General features: G+C 48.1%; 1 protein-coding gene across 1 annotated transcript in view; it reads right to left on the bottom strand.

Annotated features, from left to right (window-relative positions):
- Positions 1–1,069: 1,069 nt before the first annotated feature.
- The window catches only part of Pik3r6 (phosphoinositide-3-kinase regulatory subunit 6), a 49,099-nt gene continuing 25,830 nt past the window's right edge, over positions 1,070–24,338 (bottom strand). Inside the window, exons 9-20 of the mRNA XM_032914034.1 lie at positions 23,574–23,736; positions 22,575–22,661; positions 21,170–21,584; positions 20,767–20,857; positions 19,110–19,232; positions 15,511–15,621; positions 12,061–12,148; positions 11,693–11,763; positions 11,034–11,124; positions 8,599–8,717; positions 2,367–2,479; positions 1,070–1,862 (exon numbers count right to left, since the gene is read on the bottom strand). Coding sequence (XP_032769925.1) covers positions 1,709–1,862; positions 2,367–2,479; positions 8,599–8,717; positions 11,034–11,124; positions 11,693–11,763; positions 12,061–12,148; positions 15,511–15,621; positions 19,110–19,232; positions 20,767–20,857; positions 21,170–21,584; positions 22,575–22,661; positions 23,574–23,736 — 1,626 coding nt within the window. The 3' untranslated portion in view covers positions 1,070–1,708. The remainder of the gene's footprint in view (positions 1,863–2,366; positions 2,480–8,598; positions 8,718–11,033; positions 11,125–11,692; positions 11,764–12,060; positions 12,149–15,510; positions 15,622–19,109; positions 19,233–20,766; positions 20,858–21,169; positions 21,585–22,574; positions 22,662–23,573; positions 23,737–24,338) is intronic.

Here is a 24,338-nt window from a genome sequence, read left to right as displayed (position 1 = left end):
ATTGCTGCCATTCCTTCCTGCCTCAGTGGACTCTCATCCCTCCAGAGCCATGAGCCAAAGTGAACTCTTCCCACAGTTGCTTCCTGGTAATGGCGTTTAGCACAGGAACAGCCAAGTCACTAATACAGATTCCCTGCCTGAAAGGATCCTACCACCCCAGGAACTCCCTCCCATCTAGTTGACAGGAAGAGGCTCAAGTCTGACTCCCTTGGACCTTTTCTATTTCTCCCCCACCCTACAGCCATGAGGTCATGGATCATAGGGCCAAGAACACTACTATGGCTTTGCCACTGATGTGTGAGGTGGTTTGCATATGCTTGGTCCAGGGACTGGTGCTATTTGAAGGTGTGGCCTTGTTGGAGGAAGTGTGTCACTGAGGGCATGGGCTTTGAGACCCTCACCCTAGCTGCCCGGAAGCCAGTCTTCCCCTAGCAGCCTTCAGATGAAGATGTAGAACTCTCAGCTCCTCCCGCACCATGCCTGCCTGGACACTGCCATGTTTCTGCCCTGATGATAATGGACTGAACCTCTGAACCTGTAAGCCAGCCCCAATTAAATGTTGTCCTTTATAAGAGTTGCCTTGGTCATGGGGTCTGTTCACAGCAGTAAAACTCTAATTAAGACAATGTGCAATTTTTTTTTTACTTGAAGCATCAATTTTTCTTATTCTTTAAGCTCTGGTTTTTCTGAGGTTACCCCACATTCCTGCCTCTGCTTGAGAGAGTCCTTAAGAAACACAAGGAGAGGAAAGGGTAGGGAAGACTGCAGCACTGAATATGACACAAAGCTGTTGCCCAGCCTGAGCGAATTCACTCGGTGAGATTAAGTTCTGTCTTCTGACGTCTTGTGCAGTACAAATAGAGCTGTGGCCATGGCTCAGTGGGTAAAGACGCTTGCCGCCAAGCGTGACAACCTGAGTTTTGTTTCTAGGACCCACATGGTGGAGGGAAACAACAAATTTCCACAAACTGTCCTCTGTCTTACATACATACAATGTGACATACACACACACACACACACACACACACACACACACACACACACACACACGCACACACCACAAAGCAGAAACACTTTAGTGTGCCTTTATTGATACTATCAGTCTCATTTCTACTGAGACAGACAGACCCACCTCAGCACAGGTCAACCGTGGCCTAAGAGCTGGAAAGAGTTGTACGGACTCAAAGGAAGCAGGATCAGCAGTCCTTACCTACTTCCTGTTCCTTCCTCAGCCACAGGACTCTGTTCAGATATTGAACCCATCAGCTCTGACCCCCTTTTCTATCCTGGGGTCAAACCCAAGGCCTCCCATACACGAGGCAAGTGCTCTACTGGTGAACTGCCAGCTGTACCTGCAGCTGCTTGTCACCAGTTCTCAGGACTCCCTAGGGAGCCGGCGTGGATGATGAAGTGCATGAGAAATGGGAAATGAACATCATCACAAGAAAGATGGTTCTGGAATTGCATCAGCTCGTCTCACTCCAGCTTCGTCCAGCAATCTGGCAGCCTTGGGATGGGTCCTTCTTTATCACTTGCTCCTCTTATTCACTACAATCCAGGCTGTTTTAGTTCCCAGGCACTCTCTGACTCCTGGTCCAAGCACAGACGCCCAGTGGGGCTGTCAGTGTGAATGTTGTAGGTGGGTAGGTAGTGTTTCCTTCTTGGGTCTGCTACCCCTGGATCCAGATCTCCCACTGTCCTGGCAGGCTCACTGGATGATGCCAGAGAATGTGTTGATGGGCATCAGAAGAGAATTGGGTTTGGTCATGCTCTTTTCTGTCTCCTGCCCATGTGAATTGAACGCTGACATCTTGGATTTCTGGGCCCTCGAACATGGCTCTGGGCAGGGACCAGCCTCAAATCTGCAGTGGGGAGAGATCAGCTTAGAAGGTAATCGGGGACCAGATTTGCTCAGCACAGTTAAAAGGCAGACCAACTGTTGTAGGGAACAGAGGTGGAGTTACAAAGAAGACAGTGGACAAATCATAGAAGGAGGTCATTGTGCACCAAGGCTCTCTGATAGTGGGGGAGATGCTTGGATCTAGGCCACTGTGTCTTTGTGTCTACTTCCCTGAAGAAAACCTGCAAAAGTTACAAAATGGGGATATGGATGCCCGAAAGGGGAGGCTGTAATGAAAGGTCAGTGTAGGCAGTGGGGTTGAAACAGGAAGACTTTTAGGCTGTGTGTGCCTCAAGGAGTCCTGGGAACATTTAGCACTACCCTCGAGTCATAGAACAGTGGCCTAAAAACCTGCCTGGCAACAGATCTGACTCTGATAAGTAGCCTGGGCCAAAGCCAGGAGACTGGGGGTGTTTACAATTTCCCTGCGGAGGTGGGAGTCCTAGGAATAGAAAGCCCCACTCACCTGACCACATCCCTGAAAGTCCGCCGGCCATCCTTGTCCAGCCACAGTGTGAGCAGCTTCTGGTCTTGGCTCTGGACTTGGATACTGGATGTCCGGAAGGTGTTCGTCGACGTCTACATCAGAGAAGAGAGTTTATGTAAATGTCATTTTGCTTAGCAGTTTGCTCTGCCAACACTTCCTATCCTGGGATCTAGTGTGTTTCTTCTGTGTATCCCAAGGGGTCCCTGCTCTTTTCCTGCTAGTGACTGAGCAGAGACTGCATAAGCCGTCTCTGGGCTGCTCTCACACTTGAATACTGCTTCTTCAGTTCTTTTCTTGACCTGTTTGTCATGCTTCCTCATAAATACAAATTAGAATGCCGAGGGCAGCACAGGCCGGGTTATCAAGTTAGAGTGTCCGTGTGAATCTCAAGCACCTCCTGGGGCAACCATTTTGCCAGATGACTCCAGTTCTCAGCAGTAAATTATATGCACAATTCTTTACCTGGGGCGATCAGAGATAGGAGGTCTGGAAAACAGTCAAATAAAACTCTAAGCCAGTGGGATGCAACCCCTAGACATCCTTCTGACTCCAGACAGACTGACTTCCAGGGAGGCATGTCCTATGGAACAGAAAACTCTAGACCCTGTGGGTTCCAGGACAGCCTTGCCAAGTCCCACCCCCCACAGACTGTAGCAGAGTTTTAGCAGAGCCTGTTGTATCTGGCACGAATCTGGAATAATGGTCCCTAGGCTTTGAAGTCGCCTTTTGTCAGCGATTGTTATCTGAGATTTTTATGGGGCTGTTCTTTTGAATGGGGTCTCAGAGCCTTTGCTTAACTTAGTCTCAAAGTCTCCCATGGCTGAGAACTGCTTAGGTGATGGGCGGTTCAAGGCAACCCCGAGATCAGATAAGGCAGTGTTAGGGATTTCAGCGTGCCAGAGATTGACTTGTACTTTTAGCCTTTTGTGTCACAGTACGCAGAGCTTCCAGGAGGCTGTCAGTGCTCAGTCTTTGAGAGGGAGCTGCTGAGAAGCCTAAATTCATCCTGCCGAGTCTCTCTTTCCTTCAGTCAGTCATCCCCGAAAACCCACAACAGCAACAACAAACTGGAGCTTTGGGTGGTACGTGGACAGCCCCAGTGTGTCAGGAAGCCTCCGAAACAGTTTCTCCCAAGCTTTTTTTTTTTTTTTTTTAAACATTTATTTATTTTTTATGTATACGTGATCCAGCTTTTTGCCTGCATGTATGCACCTGCAGGCCAGAAGAGGGCACCAGACCTGATTATAGATGGTTGTGAGCCACCATGTGGTTGCTGGGAATTGAACTCAGGACCTCTGGAAGAGCAGACAGTGCTCTTAACCTCTGAGCCATCTCTCCAGTCCCCCTAAGCTTTTTTAACCCTGGATGCTTCTATCACGTAAGGGGCAGAACAGGTGTAAAGGTCAGAGGTCAGAGGTCAGGCAGAACTGGAGCTGCTGGTGTCTTCTGGACATGACAGGACCACTGCACTCACAGACTCAGCAGCTTTGGTTGTCTGCACAAGACCTGCTCACGGTCAAGACAGTCGATGTTCTAGCATGGAGGGGGAGGGGTTCAGGAACCCCGTGCTCGTTACCTTTTCAACTTAATACCAACCAGAGTCCTGGGAAGAGGAGAATCCCAGTTAAGCGAGTGCTTCCACCAATTGGGTTGTAGGCAACTCTACGCGGCAATTTTTTTTTTTAAATTAGGGATTGATTTGGGAGGTCCCAGCCTACTGTGGGCAAGTGGTTCCGGGTTATGTAAGAAAGCAGGCTGAGCGAGCCAGTAAACAGTGTTCCTCCACTTCAGTTCCTCCTTCCAGGTTCTTGCTTAAGTTACTTCCCTGGCTTCCCACAATGACAGACCGTAAGCTTTAAGCTGAAATAAAACTTTGTCTCTCCAGGTTGTTTTTTGGTCAGCATTTTATCAGCAATAGAAATGCAAACAAGACAAGTCCTCACCGAGGAGCTTACAGACAGGGGATGGCTTCCAGGAGAGGGAGAGTCAGTTTTCTTTAAGGGCATGGCCCCTGATAGGTCCACAAGTCTCCAGTGGACGGCACTCGGGAGGCAGAGGCAAGTGGGTCTCTGTGAGTTCCAAGCCGGCCAAGGCTACACAGTGAGTGCACAGAAGAGTGTGTGGGCCACAGCACTGTGTCAGTGTTGGGTGGGCAGTGTTATTGTTGTAATGTTTCAGGAAAATGTAAGCATAAAATGGTGGTCTTAGTAATAAAGAAGGAAAGTCATTGTTTATTCTTTCTCTTTGTCTCCTAGCCTAAAACCCTTTCCTCGTCTCTTTTATCCCTTGTGTGAGGAACAAGTGAGCACTGATGAAGAAAGACACACCCGAGCTTCCATTAGATGGGGGGGAGCAGACCCCTTGACAGAGAGTGCCAGAGCGGAGAGGAGATGCCTGGTTACGCAGTAGAACCTCGAGCACTTTGGATTCCCCATGTAACTCTTAGCTATGAGGGAGGGGTGTGTTGTGAGCAGGTGAGCAGGCTCTCCAGCCTGCAGTGGGCAGTAACTGACAGTTAACCAGATGGTTGTCTGCACTGGGGAGTCACTAGTCACCTTCCAGGAGCCCCACGGAAGCTGCAGAGGGATCCTGCACAAGGAGGGGCCCAGAGGAAGCCAGGGTAATTCAGTTTATAGACTATGTTCAAGCTGACTGTAGGAATATGGGTTGAGGGAATGGGTGTTGCCCAAGTGAAGAGAATGAAGTCTGAGTATCTGGGTGGCCTGCTGAGCTCCCCCAATGAAGGACTCAGCACACCCATTCTGATTCAGTGTTCTTTCCCCTGCTGCACACAGGACGCTTCGGGTGTCTGGCACGCCCCAGACTCATACTGTAGATCACCAGAGGCCATCTACTAGCCTCCTCCCAGACACCTGTCTGTGGCAATCGCCTCTGGGTCTGCACACCAAGGCACGCTCTGTCTCCCGGGCTGTGGATTCTGAAGGCAGCACACACCTATACAGGGCAGCTATGGAGGCCAGTTGGCAAGGGCCAGCAGCAGGCTTTGCAAAGGGTGTCAAGATGGAGGACAGGCAATGCTCGTGTTTCCCGTTAGCGTTGCTGTGCTCCACACCCAAAGCCTCCTTTCTTCTGCCCTCACCTTGCTGCTGTCACTCCTGCCAATCAAGCATCCAACCCGGCCATGGCCACCTACGAGCTAGCCATGAGGCTCTTGCTGCTCCCAGCTGGGAGCACCTTCCCTCCAGCTCACCAAGCACTTCCCTCCCTGGCTTGCTCTTGACCATCTGATGAAACCTGCCAGGGTTCCCGGAGAGGAAACACAGCTATTGGGATCTCACTCAACACGTTAGAAAGAAAAATTAAAAAAAAAAAAAAAAAAAAAAAAAGGAACTTGTTGGGTTGATTCGCTTAGAGAGTCAAAAACCCCGGCCAGGTTATTTAACGAGGTCATTGAGCAGAGACTATTACAAGGAACTGACTCTCAGGGAGGCTGCAGTTAAGGTGACAAGGCTTACCTTACAGCTTCAAGCTTAAACGCTATACCATCCTAGGCTAAGGCAGATCTGAACCCAAGACAGTGTCTCTCTGAGCAGTCAAAGCTCTACTCCTGAGGATAGCTGGCCTCCGAGAAAGTGAGCTTCCGGTTCAGGGTTGAGATGCTCGAGGCTCTAGGTGACTAACAACGTGCTGTGTGTCAGATACATCGAGGGCTGGAATCATCAAGATGAGGGCCCCACTCCGGGCCATTTACAGAGCTGCAGTGTTCCCAGGGCTGTGCCCCGAGGGTTAAAGGAAGAGAAGAACTTGAGGGAAGGGAAGAGCGCCAGGACAGCTCTCCCAGGTACATGGCCCCTGCATTCTGTCACGAGTGTAGGGAAAACGATGTGGGGACAAGGATAACTCAGCAAAGGCCAAAGGTGGGATTTCTGAAATACTTTCAAACTCCCAGGCAGGAGATTGCGATATAAAGGTTATTAAAAAAAATTAAAGGGCTGGAGAGATGGCTCAGCGGTTAAGAGCACTGACTGCTCTTCCAGAGGTCCTGAGTTCAAATCCCAGCAACCACATGGTGGCTTACAACCATCTGTAATGAGATCTGGTGCCCTCTTCTGGCCTGCAGTCACATATGCAGGCAGAATGCTGTACATAAATAAATAAAATAAATCTTTAAAAACAAAAAAAAAAAAAAAAAAAAAAAAAACTTTAAAAAAAAATTAAAGAATAGATTTGGGAAACTGTTTTGAAAACATGAGACAAACAAAAGGATGATGTTTTCATATAAAAGCAAGGTACCATGGTTTCCGTATGGGTGAGAACACACACGGGAAATAAAAAGAAGCAGTTATCAGTGTATGTGAGGAAAACATCAGTGCTGCTAATTTGGAGTGACAGAAATCCAGACGAAAGCAATGAACATTCTGACAATCATATTCACAGAGATGTGTATTCACAGTCGGCTAGCGTATTGGCTGCCTTCCAAGACCGGTGTCCACACATGGCAGTGGGGGTGGGGTGTGGAGAGCTGTGTGGTGAACTGTCCTGATGTGTGGATGTCAGCTCGCTCTGGAAGGCTTTTAAAAGCATAATCATGAGTTTTTGCTTCTGTTTAACCGTAAGTGTGTTGGCCACAGCGTGCTTATAATCGTGAAAGAAGATTATCGAATCATACAAAAATATTTTAATAATCATTATAGGTATATGCAACCATTATGAAATAATATTTAATGGCATAAACAAGGCCCCATCAGGTCATATGCACAATGCCTTCGTATATATTAGTATATGCTAATATAGTATGTAACATGTAGATATTAAACGGGGTCTCTCTTGGTTGGCCTGGAATTCACTATGTAGACCAGGTTGGTCTTGAACTCACAGAGATCTACCTGCCTCTGTTTCCCGAGTGCTGGTTAAAAGCGTGCACCCTAGTTCCCAGCCTGCTTTCACATATTTTGAGCAAAAACATTGCTATGGACGGTTAATCACTGTATCTGTCAATCATATTAGAATATATAATAACAAACCAAAGTATTTGTTTTATACTTAAAAATGTTACCTGTCATCCTAAACATGCGCTGAGATCACAAGCAAACTTACTTCTCACATGTAGACGATAACACTGCCTTGAGATGAAGAAGTGGAAGGGCTGAAAAGGGACAGTGACTTTGCAGCACAGGGTGACTTTGTTGCAAAGAGGTAAAGCTCAAAGCCATAGCTTGCAGGCAAAGGAGTCTTGGATAAGAACCTCGAACTTCTAGAAGTATCTTTTTTTTTTTTTTTTAAAGATTTTTTTAAAAAAAATTTATGTATGTAAGTACACTGTCACTGTCTTCAGACACACCAGAAGAGGGCATCAGATCCCATTACAGATGGTTGTGAGCCATCATGTGGTTGCTGGGAATTGAGCTCAGGGCCTCTGGGAGAGCAGACAGTGCTCTTAACAGCTGAGCCATCACTCTAGTCCCCTAGAAGTATCTTTTTAAAAGCTTGAGTGACATAGGAGAAATGACCTGCATCTGGTAGCCAGAGAGAAAACATGGCTAGGGTAAAATTTCTTGTCTGTTTCTAGGATGGAAAGAAGACCTGAGCATTTGTAGAGGAAGGAGAGGGGGGAGAGGAATCAAAGGCAGAGAAAGCAGAAAGAGACCCCAAGGACTAACAGGAAAGGCGCTGAGTGGCATCAATGCTCTGGGTCAGCGAGAGTTTGCTGGTCAGTGAGGTGCAGGATTTATCCCAGATGCTATGAGCGTCCAGCCTGTCTGGTGCACAGGAGTCCGTGTCAGTGAGAGCACAGTTCAGGTGGGATCACGGGCTCTGAGGTCAGGTTAAGTGTTAAGTGAAGTTGAGAGAGGCCATCAGAGAGGAAGGAAATGGGTGAGTCTCATACCTTGATCACTAAATGTCAGCCAAGGCAAAGCCGAGGGGCAAGGGTGGTCAGAGAAGCAAAGAGGATGAGTGGGTTGCATAGGTGCCATCTGCCATGTGGGAGTGGCCGGGGTGACATATGTGGGCGAATGTGGCTGTCAGGGATATTAGTCCTCAAATGGGCTGCAGATGGAAGGAAGTCAGCGACTCCGTGCCTCCCTTACACCACAGAGCCTTTGCATCTCCCACATTGATTGGAAAGTGCCACAGCAGGCATGAAGGGCCACTGTCAGCTCCCCCTCTCTGAGTACCTTCCCCTTGGGCTCCCTCACCAGCTGCCTGTTACCCTCTGCCTGTCTCCACTTCCTAGTCCATACAAACTCACCGTGAACGACCTTCCTGCCAGATTGGAGGTCTTGACCACCTCCGTCACACTGACGTGCAGACAGGAGCAGTCTGCAGCAGAAGCAGCATTTGGTGAGGTACAGTGGGAGAACCCTGAAACTGAATGAAATGGGGGGATGTGAGTGGGAAGGCCCCACACTGCTTCCCATTCTGCTTCCCGTTTACCCTGCCCCGCAGCCTCTACTTTTGGGTTCCATGTTGGCCCTAACCAAGCTTCTGTTTTTTCTTCCTCTCCCATCCCTTGGAGAATCACCCACGTTTCTGAACCCAAAGTGATCACCACTCCAAACTCCAGAGTTACAGATTGAGAAAATGGTCTCGTGTAGCCTTTCCTGAGTGCTGGGATCAAAGGCATGGCCACCACACTGGGCTTTGCCTTTCTTTGTGTTTTGTTTTGTTGTTTTTCTGAGACAGGGTTTCTCTGTGATGCTCTGGCTTTCCTGGAACTGACTCTGTAGACCAGGCTGGTTTTGAGCTCACAGAGATCCGCCTGCCTCTGCCTCTGCCTCTGCCTCTGCCTCTGCCTCTGCCTCTGCCTCTGCCTCTGCCTCTGCCTCTGCCTCTGCCTCTGCCTCTGCCTCTGCCTCTGCCTCTGCCTCTGCCTCTGCCTCTGCCTCTGCCTCTGCCTCTGCTTCTGCCTCTGCCTCTGCCTGTCTCTGCCTCTGCCTCTCTGTCCTCTCCTCTCCTCTGTGTCTGTCTCTGTGTCTGTCTCTGCCTCTGCCTCTGCCTCCTCTCTGCCTCAGCCTCCTCTCTGCCTCTGCCTCTCTGCCCCTCTGCCCCTCTGCCCCTCTGCCCCTCTGCCCCTCTGCCTCTGCCTCCTGGGTATTTGAACAAAAGGTGTGCACCACCACTGTCCTACATAATTCTTTTAGTGTTATAAATTCAACCTGGGACCTTAAATGTGCCCTGACCCACTCTCTTAATAGTATACACTGCATCAAAAAGTCCCCATCGTGTGACCAGTGTCAGGCTTGGGGCCTCCATGCCAACTGAAGATGCTGCTTAGAGGATTTTGTGCTTTGGCGAATGGTTCTGGTGTCGCCTGCTGTGATGGGCTTGGGGTTACAATTAACAAGTGAGGGTCTTACGAAGGAAAAGGAAGGAATGCAATGCTTCTCCTGTCCCTCCTCCTCCCCTTTCTTCTTCCTCTTCTTCCACAAGGTCTCTTATCATCCTACATAACCAGGCAATGTAGGCCCAGCAGACTTGGAATTCATGATCTTCTTCCCTCAGCCTCCTAAGTGCTGGGATTATAGACCTGGTTGGCGACTACACCAACCCATTGAGCATCTGTGGTGTGCTGGTGCGCTCTGCCTACTGTGGGGAGAGTGGTGAGCAGATACATTTCTGCCTATGTGAACTTTCTTGTATGTTTAAAAATGATCTCCCCCAAGTCTGTGTGGGTCACATCCCTGAAGCCTAAACTGGAATTGTGCAGTTGTCAGAGACTGGGGGACAGGAGCATCAGGTGAACGTGCTTGGTTCAGAGCAGGTTCTGGGACTCCTGTGGATGTGAACTTCCTGTGGAGGAAGTTATTTCCTTTGCTTCTGTTTCCCCTCAGGAAGGAGTTAGGAATAATGATAATATAGGTCACAGAGAGTTCATGTGCTCAGGAAAAAAAAAAAAAGTCCTGCACCTAACAGAGCGCTGTTAAATTAAGCCCCTGAAAAATGTGTTTGGTGCTAGTAGTCTATGTCGCCACCTTTCGTCCTTCCAGAGGTCCGGGAGCAATTTGGAAAAGCTAATACTGGGCTGGAGAGATGGCTCAGTGGTTAAGAGCACTGACTGCTCTTCCAGAGGTCCTGAGTTCAATTCCCAGCAACCACATGGTGGCTCACAACCATCTGTAATGGGATGCTCTCTTCTGAAGTGTCTGAAGAGAGTTACAGTGTACTAATATATAAATAAAATAAATAAATCTTAAAAAAAAAAGCTAATATTGACAGTGTGCTAATGTCTACATATGCAGATTTTTTTATGGTCACTCCATTTTATTCATTCATTTATTTTTATTTTGGAACAATATGTAAATCCAACACTTCCCAGCAGAAAGCTGCCAGCTCTGCAGGCCTAATTCAGAGTGGGGAGGCCTTCTGCTCCTATCCCTAGGTCCTTCTGCCTTCCAGCTGTGCAAGCCCAAGGCTGGGATAGTCTGGTTTGTCTGGCAGTGGACCACCTGAGGGCAGGGGTCTCGCTTTATTCAAGACAGCAGGTTTCTGCTTTCCCAACCAGAGCTCTTTAATGGCAGGAAGTTATGAGATACCAGCCCCACCCCTACCCCAGGCCACTGTCCTGCCCAGATGTGGACACGCCCAACCGCCACTCCCCCAACCTTGACTTCTCTATCTCCTAGCAGCCAACCTGTTTTCTCCTCCTCTCTCCCATCTCCTCACTCTGCATTCCCAGCTCCTCACCTTCAGTGTCACCTGCTGGAATGGCCTTCAGGACCAGCCCGGTGGCCCGCAGAGAAACAGTGACCTCTCTGGGTCTGTGGCTGAGCAGGGCCTGGGGATGGGAATTGAGCTGAAGAGGGGGTCCCAAGGGCTTGCTCCTCCCCCGTATCTTCCTGTGTCACTTCTCCTATGCTTCCACCCTACCCTGAGATTCTTCCTGGGTACTGGTAAGGGGCCTGTGGGCAGAGACTTAGCCATTCCTAATCCCCACGGAGTCAATCAAACTCTAGATGGGTAGCTTGCAAGGAAGAAGGTTCTAAGTAAGAAACTAGCTTTCTTTCCTTTTGTTTTTTTAAAGACAGGGTCTCACTATATAGTCCTAGCTGGCTTCAAGTTCACAGAGATCCACCTTCCTCTGCTTCCCAAATGGCAGGCTTAAAGACATGTACCATTATGCTCACCCAACTCCAATCTCTTAGAGCACACTGCCTCACTGTCTACATGTAAGGTCAACCTTGACCCTACATCATCCTTGCAGATTGCTCCGGAGGCTGAAAGAGTCTGGTGGTATCTTCAAGAAAGGGCTCAGGGACTCCTTTGGCTCTGTCTATAACCCCCAGAGGCTGGTTTTCATTCGCTGTGCCTCCTGGGTTCCTGTTGGCTATGCCAATGACACTGACCTTCTGGTAGCACATGGACAGTTCAGCTCCTGTGCCCTCAGCCGCCCCTCTCCTTCGGGGTGAAGAGCCCTCTGAGAGAAAATAAGAGAGGGTATAAGGTGAGAGCCCCTTCCCCATGTCTCTGAGGCATAGCTGCTGGATGGATCTGGCAGGGCAGCTGTCCTCGGATGGAGAGGCAACATCTTGGGAAGATGGCCCTTCAGTCTGGGACTGTCCTGAGACAGAGGTAAGTGTGGCCCTGGCATTCTGCAAAGTCCTATAAGATAGTAAGGTGACTTTGGGGGTGACATCTAGTGAGAGAAAAAGAGAGTGAGGGTAGGCGCAGCAGAACCAGAGTGAGCTCTGGGAAAAGGGGAGTAGAAGCTCACCTTTCGGGGACTTGGAATCTTGGGTCTTCACCTTCAGCTCCATGAGGAAAATGTCCTCTATAGGGTCATGACTCAAGTTGGTGAAGATCTAGAAAGGAAAGGGAGAAGGGAGGGAAGGAAAAAAGGAAAGGGGGAAGGAGGAAGTTTAGAGAGAGCTTCTGTCCCCACAGCCTGAGGAACTCCACCCACCCACCTGCCCATGCTAAGTTTTGAGCTGCAGAGTGACAGCCACGTCAGTCCGGACCTCTTCAGCAATGTAAGCTAGTAATGCCTCCGGTTTACTAAGCTGATTTGAAAAGTTCCTGTCACTTACATCCAAGTCCTTCCCGAAACAAATGAAATGTAGAGAAAGAATCAGGAGTTATTCATTCTGATCAAACCTGTCTGCCAGACACTGGTAAAAGATACAAAATGCCAGCTCTACAGGAGCAGTAAGGTCCAGGGAGCAACTGAACAACATGGGGACCACATGTTTGTAACAACATTATATTTTTAATCAGAGTGGTAAGTAGGTTGTAAGTGCTTGTGGCATGACATGTAAGGGTGAAGTAAATGTGCAATTAGCCAGCCCAATTAATAGAGTTTTGTGTGGACATATCATAAAATGGCATGTCTTAGCCACACATATGTATAATTTGTATTTACCATTTTGTTTTATTTTAAAGACATTTTAATCTGTGTGTGGTGACGCATACCTTTGATACTAGCTAGCGTCGGGAGGCAGAGGAAGGCAGATCTCTGTGAGTTCAAGGCCAGCCTGGTCTACATAGCAAGTTCCAGGACAGCCAGGACTATGTAAAGAGACCCTGTCTCAAAGAACCAAAATAAATACATAAAATAAATATAAAACAATAAGGAATAAGAAAAAAAGAGTTGCATTGGCATGTTATTGTGTGCTGTGTAGAGAGTATCCTCGCATTATTCAAATGCTGATTTCTCTGCATTGTAATGCTTATTCTACGAACCTTCTGCCTCAATGTTATATAAACATTGCTCTCTGCTTATTCTCTGATTTGTCAATAAAAGCTCATCAGTCAATAACTGAGCGGAAGAGAGAACAGGGCTGGACTTCCTATTCCAAGGAGGGAAGGGGCGGGAAGGGGAAGGGAGGAAAGGGGGAGGAGAAGGGGAGGAGAAGGGAGGGATGGAGGGAGAAAGAGAGAGGGGGGAATTTCCCACAAGGAGTGGGTCCAGGAGACACATCCGGAACAGAGAGGGACAGATCAATTCTAAAATGTAAGTATCTAAGGGATTTGGCTGTGAGGTAGCCAGATTAGCTTAGAGGATTAGAATAGATTAATAACCGTTTAGATATTATATCATAAAGCCTATTAAATAAATCTGATAGTCTCTGATTTATTTGAGAGCTAGCCAGAATAAAGAAAAATACTAGGGAGGCAGAAGAAGGCAGATCTCTGTGAGTTCAAGGCCAGCCTTGCCTACATTGCAAGTTCTAGGACAGCCAGGACTTCATAAAGAGATCCTGTCTCAAAAATCAATCAATCAATCAATCAATCAATCAATCAAAAGAAATAGGAAAAAGATTTATTTATATATATAATTGTTTTGCTCAAATGTATGCACACCCTTGAACTGAGTTATGGACAGTTGTGAGCCACCATGTGGGTGCTGGGGACCAAACCCAGGTTCTCTGAAATAACAAGTGCTACTAACCACTGAGTCATCTTCCCTCATGTTCACGCTCACACATGACACGATTGACGTAACTGTCTGCGGCTGTGTCTTAAAACCTTAATCTGTTTATTTACACACTACCTGATCAAATCCATCTCCTCGATGAATCTTTTTTTGTTTTGTGAGGCTGGGTCTCCCTGTGCAGCTCAAGTTGGCCTGGAAATGGTGATATTCCTGCCTCAACTTACCAGGTGTCGGGGCTACAGGTACACACTTCTCTGTCTGGCACGACTATAAAACTTAAGATAATCCAAATACCTAATTTCTTATGTAAATTACCATCTTTTTTTTTTTCTGTGACATTGTCTGGTTCACACATTATGGTATGAACCTGAAACATATTTGAACTTCCTGGGAGAAAACAGAACCTGAGGATCTGGCACAGAGCCGAGCAGGTCTCTGCAGCCGGATTCTGCAAATCTAAAGGAGTGACTGAATCCAAGTTAGGTAGAGAGCAGTGAGATCCTTGCGGTCCCAGGCTGGGGACTCCAGAATGCTACCTCACTGTGGGTTGGACCCCAGGACTCAGCCCATCTGTGTACTTTAGCTTTCAGGCCTTGGGCAGAGTAAAGCCAGTCTGTAGGTGTGTGTTGGGTACTTCCTGTGTCCTGCAGTAAGGACCACTAAGGAAACTACACTGGAAAGCTAATCCACCTCAGGGCGGACAAGGAAGAAACCAAGGCCTCCACAAACCGGTCCTACCTACCAGCATCACTGAAGGAAAAAGCTGAAAGCTAAATTCTCTCCCGTTGTTTAATGCCATCAAAGGTATGGAGAGTGAAACACAGAAGGAGAGACAATTGAGACCTGGAGAAAGTCTGACCTTTGAAGTTCAATGGTATAAACGCCCTAAATGGGAAAACAGACGGAGGTTTCCTGGGTTCAGAACACACCATTGTTCTGAGTTAAGGTGAGCAAGTGCGAAATGTCGGAGTCAGGTAAAACTGAACGGCTAAGAGGGAGGGTCCAGGAGAAGGGGCATCATTCCAGTCAGGGGCCTAGGTGGAGGAATTTGTACTGAACTGGATGGAGGAGGTCCAGTCCGTGTGCACCAGGAGAGGCCCTGTGAGAATTGGAATGGACATGATGCATTCTGGGTACAGAGAGGACATTCAGGGGACCTAATGGTAGGGAAGTCACTTGCTGAAGGGAAAGGCTTCAGGAAAGTGATAAACAGCCACTGTCTCAGAGAAAGAGGAAACTGGCTGGGGATCTCCATCGGCCAGGATGAAGGTGCACACCAGAGGCTTGCCACGCCAAAGCCAAATCGTCTTGGGTCTTTGTTCCAAGTGGGCCTTGCCGTACTACCGCTCTGGGCTTGAGTTTTGTTGGGAAGGAAGTCAGGGAAACAACGGGAAACAAATGAGGCAGCGGGATGGTTCAAATAAAGAATCGCCTGGCAGTAAAGGAAAAGGGCTGATATGAGAGGGAAGGACGGAGGTGAGTCTATTCGGCGTCCAAAGGTCTCCAAGAGGCCGAAGAGAGAAAACAGCAGTGCCTTGGGAATTTGTAGGCAGAGGACAGAAGCCGATTCAGAACAGCCTACCCCTGACTCCCAACCTGCTTGAATCTGAAGTCGTTGAAGTTAAGGATGAACTGGTTTGCCCAGACACTAAAACGAAGCTGTTAAGAGCAGCCAGGGACGGACTTGCAGCTAAGTGATCAGTATCTCCCCAGAGCCAGAGGGTTTGTGTGGCACCTTAACAGGGTCCTGCAGGCTCTCATGGTACCTGAGAAACTCAGGGGGAAACTTACCTTAACCTTGTAGAGCTGGAAATAGATGGGTTGGGTGCCCATGCGAACATAGTAAGTGATGACATCCAGGATGAAGGGGTCCACAGTCCTGGATGTGTCCAAACAGGGAGGCTGTGAGGAACAGGGGCAGTCTCTTCAGCAGCCACCCACCTCCAGGCTGCTAGGGGAGGCACCCTTTTCAGTGAGAAACTCCAAAACTTCCCATGCTTTCTGTGAGGTCCAAGTCTGGCCAATCCTTCAATGTGCTCTAAGCCTTCTAGGCCCTCTGTTTGTTACTTCTGACCAGAATACGAACTACAAAACTCAGTCTTCTCAGGGAGCCGGGTTAATTTCATTCACGCAGACTCACTGAGCTTTTGGACACTGTGCTAGCTGCTTGAAATGTAACTGGTGATGAAAACCTGTATCTTTCCAGGCTCAGATTGGTTACTTACTATCCGGAAGCCTGGAGTAAAGGTTATTCAAACCTTTTGAGGCCTGAGTAATCTTCAAGGGAGAAATAAGGTTGAGCTACCTGACCAGATGATGTCCCTTTCAGCTCTGGCCAACTATCCATAAACTCACTAACATACTAAGTGTGGTGACATGTGCTGTAATTCCTGCTCCTTGGGTGGCCGAGGCAAAAGAATTTCTTGAGTTCAGTTACACAGTGAGACTCTGTCTCAAAATAAAGAAATCAGTAATATTTACACGTTTTTGGGAGTGGACTCAGCCCCTTGTCTTCTGTGGCTTCCTTAGCCCTGTGAGTAAAGTGAATGATCTTCGCAGAGAGTGGAACGTCTATGTAGATTAGAATACAGGCTGACTACCCCTTACCAAAAATGCTTGGAACCACAGGAGTATTTTTAATTTCATGTTTTTCCCCCTTTGGGTAATGGAACATTTATGTGTAGATGATGAAATATCTTGGCCATGGGGCTCAAGTGTAATGCATTTTGTCTCACAGGTACCTCTTCCTCTTAGCCTGAAGATAATTTCACACATTTTCGGTGTGCCTGTGTCTTGACTTTGACCTGTCATGTGCAGACAGGCGTGGAATTTTCCACTTGTGGCATCAGGGGAGTGCTTGAAATGTTTTGGGTATTAGAGCATTTTCAAGTTTAGGATTTCCAGGCTGGGAATGCTCCAAGCTGTGATGCCACAGTTGGCAAAAGACTCGGACTTGTCTTAAACATTGACTATCTGACTCTCACGTCTGGTTCATTGAAGTATTCCCTTAAGAAGATCATGCTCAGCCAGGCGAGGGAGTGCACACCTGTAATCCCATTGCTCAGGGGGCAGAGGCAGGTGGAACTCTGTGAATTCAAGGCCAGCCTGGTAGACCTGGGTGAGTTCCAGGACAGCCAAGGCTACACAGAGAAACCCTGTCTCAATCACCTCCCCCATCACGCTGAGAATACAGCATTCTGATGACACGTCATTGCTCACAGAGTCTCCAGGCCCCTCACATGGAAGCTGCTTTTGGAAAGGCCATACACATGATTAATTATGAGAGGGGGGGGAGGGAGGAGAAATGAAGCAAAATCTTTTCTGTGTCTTGGTTGGAAGAAAAGCTACCAGCGGAAGAGAAGAGCCAATGGACTGTCCCATAAACTCTGACTTTCAAGATAAAACGTATTTTAATGCCCTGCTAAACAGTCTTTTGTGTGTGTGTGTGTGTGTGTGTGTGTGTGTGTGTGTGTGTGAAATCATCTTCAGTTGCTATTCAGAAAACATACACACGCACAGCCAGACATCTTCGTGTGTATAAAACATGTAAGATGATGTCCCAACGAGGCAGGTAAGAAACACAATGGAGACCTTAGCTCAGCAGCCAGCCAAAAATCAAATGGGTATGCTTTGGGCTATGTTTTCAAACCCTGACCTTTTAAGAAACAAATGAGTAACTTGATAAATAAAATGTATAAATCGGTAGCTTCCTGTGTGATGGGCATCACATTCTTTCTCACTAGAATTAAAAAACATGTACTCACCATGACAAGAAGTGCACTACCAGATAAGAAGGAAGTTAGCGAGAAGGGTAGAAGTCACATAGGCAAGACTGCAGTCCCCATCGGCATAAAAGAAAGCACTTATGGAATTATAGTATGTCCCCAGAGAGGATTAATATATGAAAGAGGCTGATTCTCTTTTTTAATCAAAATCTCAATAAAATTAAAAAAAAAAAAAAAAAAAAAAAAAAGACCGTTCTGGTGAGATGGCTCAATGGTTAGGTTAAGTGCACTTGCTGTTTCCTTTGGCAACTTGAATTAGGTTCCCAGCATCTTTGTTGGGAAGCTCACAACCAGATGTAACTCTGATTCCAAGGGACCTAATACCCTCTTCTGACCTCCACAGGCATCTGCACACATATGTGCATGCACACGCACACAAAATGAATAAAGTGAATGTTTAATATAAATAAATAAAGTGTAAAAATAACATGCAAACCCTAAAGTTTATCAGCAAAGGTAAACTAGTATATTCTGAAATCTTCTATAAGAGAAAAATAACATTGTAGACCTACCCTTCCTGGCATAAAAACAGAATCATATTGATTCCTCCAGTACTGCCTAGACCCATGAAAACACAGGCTCCCCAAAAGAGCATCACACAGACATAGGAGTGCAGCCAGGGATACAGCAGAATATCAGATGGATGAGGCAGGATGGTTTAGACGATCAACAGCCTTGGGCTAACTGGCTAAACCTTTGGAAAAGTCAAATTGCACTCACACCTCAGATGAAACACTGCAATTATTTCTGTGGAGAATAATTACTTAAATGTAAAAATCCAGGCTGTAAAGGTGTTTGAGTATTGTGATCTCAGGCCTTAAGAGGCAAGATTTGTGGGGCTGGAGAGATGGCTCAGAGCAAAGTATTTTGCAAAAGCCTGAGGACTCAAGTTCAACGCCCAGAAGCCATGTCAAGGTGAAAAGAGAGAATGTTTTTTTAAAAAAAAGCTTTCAAAGGAAGAAGTCATGAAGAACAAAAGTTCTGTATCTAACAACAGAAAACGTTAAATTCTAAGTAGAAACCCTGACGGACAAATGTCAGAGTGTAAAAACTAACCACCCCACTCCCTAATCCTCCAACCCCCACCCCACCCCCACCTGGTGCAGCATTTCTGACAGCAAGCCAATATAAACGTGAATAGCTAAAGAGACAGTCATGCCTGCCCCCCAGTCTATCCTGCCCTGTCAATCATGACTAAGTGATGGCAGAAGCAGTCTGCAGGCAGCCCACCTGGTTCCAAAGATGGGGGACAGTGCGTCACAATTTATTTTGCTGTGTGGGCAAGTTATCTACTCTTTTTCTGCTTTAGCTACCTGGCCTGTAAAATGGAGACATAAATATGGTGACAATGGCACCTGGGGACATCGGTTCCTACGCTCTGAGAACTAAATGGGGCTGACTCTGTGGTCAGGGGTCACGCACAGCATCTAGTTGGGGGTTTTCCTCCTGACTCCCCCACCCTCTCCATCTGAACTATTAAAAATGCCTTCAACTTCATTCATGCCACTCACATTTCTCTCACCGTCTGTCTTCCCCCTCCTCCCCTCCCTCCTCCTCTCCGTCCTCCTGTCCCTCCTCCCCCCATTCCCTCATTGCTGCTCCTACCATCTCAGCAAGCTTGAGGATGGCAGGACACAGGGTGTTGACAGTGCTTTCATACCAAGGGTCAACTCGACCCAGGAAGGAAGCCAGCTCTCCCAGCTCAGGTTTCCTGGATGCTTCTGGATCCTAGGGATTCGAAGAATACAGGGGTAGTCAGACCTGTCGGTCCCTCCCTCCCAGTCTGGGTGCCCCAGATACCAAGACCCAATGTTCAGTGACTGTGGCCAAGTCTTTTAATCACTTGGACTCAGTTTCTATACTGTGTGAAGACACATTCGTGTTCTGTATCATAAACTCAAGTGAAGTGGAAGGGCTTTTGCTGAGGGCCACTTCTCTGACACTGAAAAACACTGTTGGCCTCTAAAGGGCAGAGGGATGTATTGCTTGGGTCTTGCTGTTACTCTAATGAATGCTGGTCATCTGCCTCAGACTTCCTCTCCTGTGGAGGGAAAGGGCAGGGGAGGCAAAGTCTCTCATCAAAGAATTTCAACACAGCTGACAACCTCCACTGTGAGGATGACCTAAAGAGACATTATTCCCTTTTCTAAAAAATATCTCAGTCGGGGTTGGGGATTTAGCTCAGTGGTAGAGCGCTTGCCTAGCAAGCGCAAGGCCCTGGGTTCAGTCCCCAGCTCCGAAAAAAAAGAAAAAATATCTCAATCAAAGATGTTAAAACATGTCAGGCAGTGGTGTTGTATGCCTTTAATCCCAGCACTTGGAAGGCAGAGGCAGGGGGACTCTCTGAGTTTGAGGCCAGCCTGGTCTACCCAGGGAGCTTTAGGACAGTCAGAGATACATAAAAAACCCTGTATCAATATAACAAAAACAAACAACCCCCAATATTAAAACAACAAATGCACCATGTTTTCTTAGGGCCAGAATGTTGTGTTGCCCTCTCTCAAATCTGAGCGTCTCACTTACTAGAGGACATTCTTTAGGATAAGTAAAAACACTCAGATTCTTTTCGTTTTAGACAGGACATAATTTTTTTGTCTCATGTTTTAAGTTGGTTGTAAACTACATCCTTTGAGCATGAAAGCAAAACAGTAGGCGCTTGCAAAGCCTTGGGCGAGTTGCATTTTTTCCTTAGTCTCTCCTCTCTCTTCTCTCTTCTCTCTTCTCTCTTCTCTCTCTCTCTCTCTCTCTCTCTCTCTCTCTCTCTCTCTCTCTCTCTCTCCCTCCCTCCCTTTCTCTCTCCCCTCCTCTCTTTCTGTGTTCCTGTTCTGTCTCTGTCTCTTTCTGTCCTAAGTCTGTCCTTTCTCACCTCCACTTAATAAACTAACCAACCTTGCTTCACTCTGGCTCATATACTTAATCTCCTCTCTGGGGGGTCATGGTCTGGTTTTACTGACTGGAGAGCCCTGAGGGGAAATGCCTCAACGTTCTGATTAGCACTAATAATTTCACTACAAAGATGAGGGAGCCCAGCAGAGAGGCTCCTGTGGCAAAACCTGAGTCCTAGCTTCTGATCTGGAAGACTCTTCCCCCAGTCTCTCTCAACTCTGCAGTCTAAGGCAATTGTCCCTGCCCCCAACTCCTCATCCCCAGTCTGGGAGCCAGACTGCTAGTGGGTCCCCACCTTTCCTTCGCTTCTCTGCTGAGACCTCTACTCTTGACCCCTCTGCTCCTTTTCTATGGTTCTCTTGGCCCCGACTCTCACCTGTCCAGTCCCCTGAGGAGCCAGCACAGGGATGTAGTAGAACTGTAGGCTGAGTCTAGGAGTGAGGCAGAACTTCTTGGTCTCCCGTTTCCTAGCAACAGACAGCAAGGTGGATGGGTAAGAGCCCAGGGCTGGGTGTTGGCATCAAATAGTCTTGGCTTTGCCATCTACCAGGTATTGACTTTGGGCAATTTGTACTATCTTTCTGAGCCTCTGTTTACCAATTTACAAAATGGGAACAGTTGTCATTTCCTGTCAAGCTAATGGCTGGGCACTGGAGATAAACTGCAGTGTCCTTCCTTACCCTCCCATGCCTTTTCTCCCATCCCTCTAATACCCATTTGGATCCTTCACCAGCCCATTCCAGAACCGCCCATACCCTAGTCCTTCCTTGGGGTCCTACCTGAGTCTGTAGTAAGCCTGGGCCAAGCGCCCTACCATCCTGTCATCCCCCAGCACGAGCACGCGGGCGGTATGCACTCTGGAGACTCCAGGTAGCAGCTCTCCATCCCCACTAGGCCTTCCAGTCCTCCGATGCAACCCTGGGGGTCCATCCCAGCTTCTGGGCATGAAGAAGTCAGGGGGCCACACACGCTTCTTGATGCCTCCCTTGCGTTGAAGTGCAGCTCGCTCCATCTCAGAGCTGCTGGGGTCTGGGAGCTCATCGCTCCCCAAAGGAAGGTCTCGTTCAATTCCACTGTCGGTGGACACCCGGGCCAAGTCCCGGTCTGGCCTAAATCCTTGTAGATCCAAGGCATCCAGATCAGCACTGAGACACAGCTGGGAGCGTGGGCGGAGGAAGAGTACCAGTTCTTTCCCTGAGACCGGAGAACAGGGAGCGTGAGGATGGCAAAGACACCTGAAGTTGAGAGGACAGCTCCCCAGAAATCCAGAACGCCTGTTTCTCAAACACTGTCCACTTGAACCCCCATGGGACACTTCACAAGGGCCACCATGGTCCTGGAGGCCATTCAGTAAATATATTTCTTCTTTTTCTTTTTATTTCTTTTGTTTTGTTTTAGTTTTTTTTTGTTTTGTTTTTGTTTTTTGTTTTTTGAGAGAGGGTCTCTCTATGTAGTCCTGGCAATTCTGGAACTCACCATGTAGATCAGGATGGCCTTGAACTCACAGAGATCTGCCTGGCACTGCCTCCTGAGTACAGGGATTAAGGGTGTGCACCACCACATCCAGTCAATCAATAAACATATTAAAATCCCATGTAAAACTCCAGTACTAAAGAAGACAATGCTCAACCCAGCACCTCCTACATTTAGCTGCCCCTGGGTCCCTCCCAACACCCCACTTACTGTGGGGAAGCTCCCCCTGGGACACAGGTACCAGGCCACCAGCTCCAGGGAAAACTTGGAGGTTTTCTCTTTTAGGTTCAGAGAGAGACGGCATCTACCATGACCCACTGGGCAAAAGGAAGTGTCAAGACTTGAACCCAGTACTCCAGATCAATACTTTCTACCACAATTGATGTCCTTGTCCTCACTTGCTAGAAGGGCCATGAGAAGAGGAGTAGGACACAACAGTAGTGGGAAATGAATGCTCTGGAAGGTACCATAATGGGTTTTGCTTGCCTCCCTTAGGGGGACATTGATGGCATTCACACGAATACAAGAGACCAAGGGCTAATGCACTGGGCTAATCCAACCTGGAAAAGATTTGCAATTTTGTCCAGACATGTGGACCAACTCAGAGAACAAAGCTTGAACACAGACAGGAGCACAGACACGTGAACACACACAGACATACACCACGGTTCTCAGCCAATTCTACAGGAGCTCAGAGGCTCCGGCACGTACAGAGCTGCTCCTGGTCAGTCCACAGGTGGAAGGTGATGTAGGGGCTGGGCAGGGGGATGCTTGGCAGTCGGTCTTGGAGGAGGTCACCTGAAGAAAGGAGCAGACTGTGGGGACTGTGGTGAGGAGACTTGTAGGCAAAGTAAAAGACCAGGGAGACTGAGAGGGTGGAGTCTAAATAGGACTACCCTGCTCACTTGGTCCAGCCTGGGCTGCCAAGTTTAAGCTTTGGTGAGCTTGGTGCACTGACCTCTGCTATGGTTTCTAGCCCATTTCCCCCACACCTGTAACTATGGGTGCAGTCAGGGACCCTATGTTCTGACACGCTCAGGCCGACATGTTTCATGGCTGCTCTGAGTGACTGTGCAAACAAGACACACTTAGAATCATCCTACTGAAGCAGGACACACACATTCTGGATCGTTGAAGCTCACTCATAACCTTGCTCCTGTGTGGCACGTCTTTATCAACATTCAAACAGAAAGGAGGTCGCAGAGTACTGATCGACTCCAAGGGATAAGTAATGCCAACACTCGCTACTTTCCACCGTCTGTGGAGGCGTTCTGGGAATCCAATCTGTCAGTTACTATGCCCAGAACAAGACCCAAACACTGGCTCTGCCACTCACTAGCTGTGTGTCAGTCTGCACAATTTTCAACCTCTTTCTAAATCAGTTTCAAAATCTTCTCTGTAAAATGGGGCAATGATTATTTCTACTTCCCAACTTTACAAATTATTTGATTTGGCACACGGCGTAAATTTGAACATGTGTTAAATGTTTAATGCATTAATGAGATAAAGTAGGAGCTTTGCAGCTGTGGGCTGTCATGAACGTATTAGCCTCTTGGCTTAGTCCCTGGCCTGCTCTCCTTAGCTCTCCTCTCAGTCCCCAGGCTCCTGAGGGGGTCCACGCCTTCAGAAACCTCATTCTGTCTAACCTAGCTCTTTGGCGCCCCCTGCAGTCGGCAATCTCTCAGCAAGTCCCCACCTGCCCCCGCTTACCGACGCAGCGCCTTCTTGTGGCCGCAGTTCCTAGCAGCGAGCAGTAAATCTCCTCCATCCTCTCCAGGTGTCCCAGCCGGCTGGGGCTGTCCTCGCTAGCCACCTGCTCTATGGCAGCCACGACAGCGTGGAAATAGTATTCTAGTACTCGACGGGAGCTGGCCTGCGAGGAGCGACATCGGAGCCTGAGGTCTACCCACCAACCCACCTACCTCTCTCCTATGCTAAATTGGGCAGGGCCACCAACAATCCAGCATGGCACCACCCTTGGCTGGGAGCTGGGCAGCCTGGGATTCTGCCCCATTATGGCTCTAGCCCCCTGTTGCCTGCCGGTGGGTAGTGGCGTTTCTTTCTGGCTTTCACACACTATGATGGGGAGAAAACTAGGAAGAATCCACCAAAATAAAGTATTCAAGATGTGGGTGGGATTCAGGTTGAAGAACTCTGGATGGAAAACAAGAACAGAAGGAGCAACGCTCCTGTGTCTTTTGATGGGCAGAGCAGGGGATGGGTCTGAATATCGGGCTGAGAAAAAAACCTGACTGGCATCCTTCCCCACTTCCTGAATCAGGGCAAGCAGGAGACAACTGAACCCTCTCACTCTGGGTGCCTGGTTCCTCCCACTGCAGCAGTTCTAATCCCTCCCACCCAGAGAAGCCTCTCCATCTTCTGCATGCATGGAATCTAGTCTTGCCCAGCCTTGCCTGTTACCAAAGAATGTCACCCATCCTCCTGTTCCCCTATTCCCAACAAGTTCAGCCTCTG

This window comes from Rattus rattus, chromosome 9, assembly GCF_011064425.1.
Source record: "Rattus rattus isolate New Zealand chromosome 9, Rrattus_CSIRO_v1, whole genome shotgun sequence".
NCBI classification, from domain to species: domain Eukaryota; kingdom Metazoa; phylum Chordata; class Mammalia; order Rodentia; family Muridae; genus Rattus; species Rattus rattus.
This window is presented reverse-complemented; position numbering and strand designations above follow the sequence as displayed.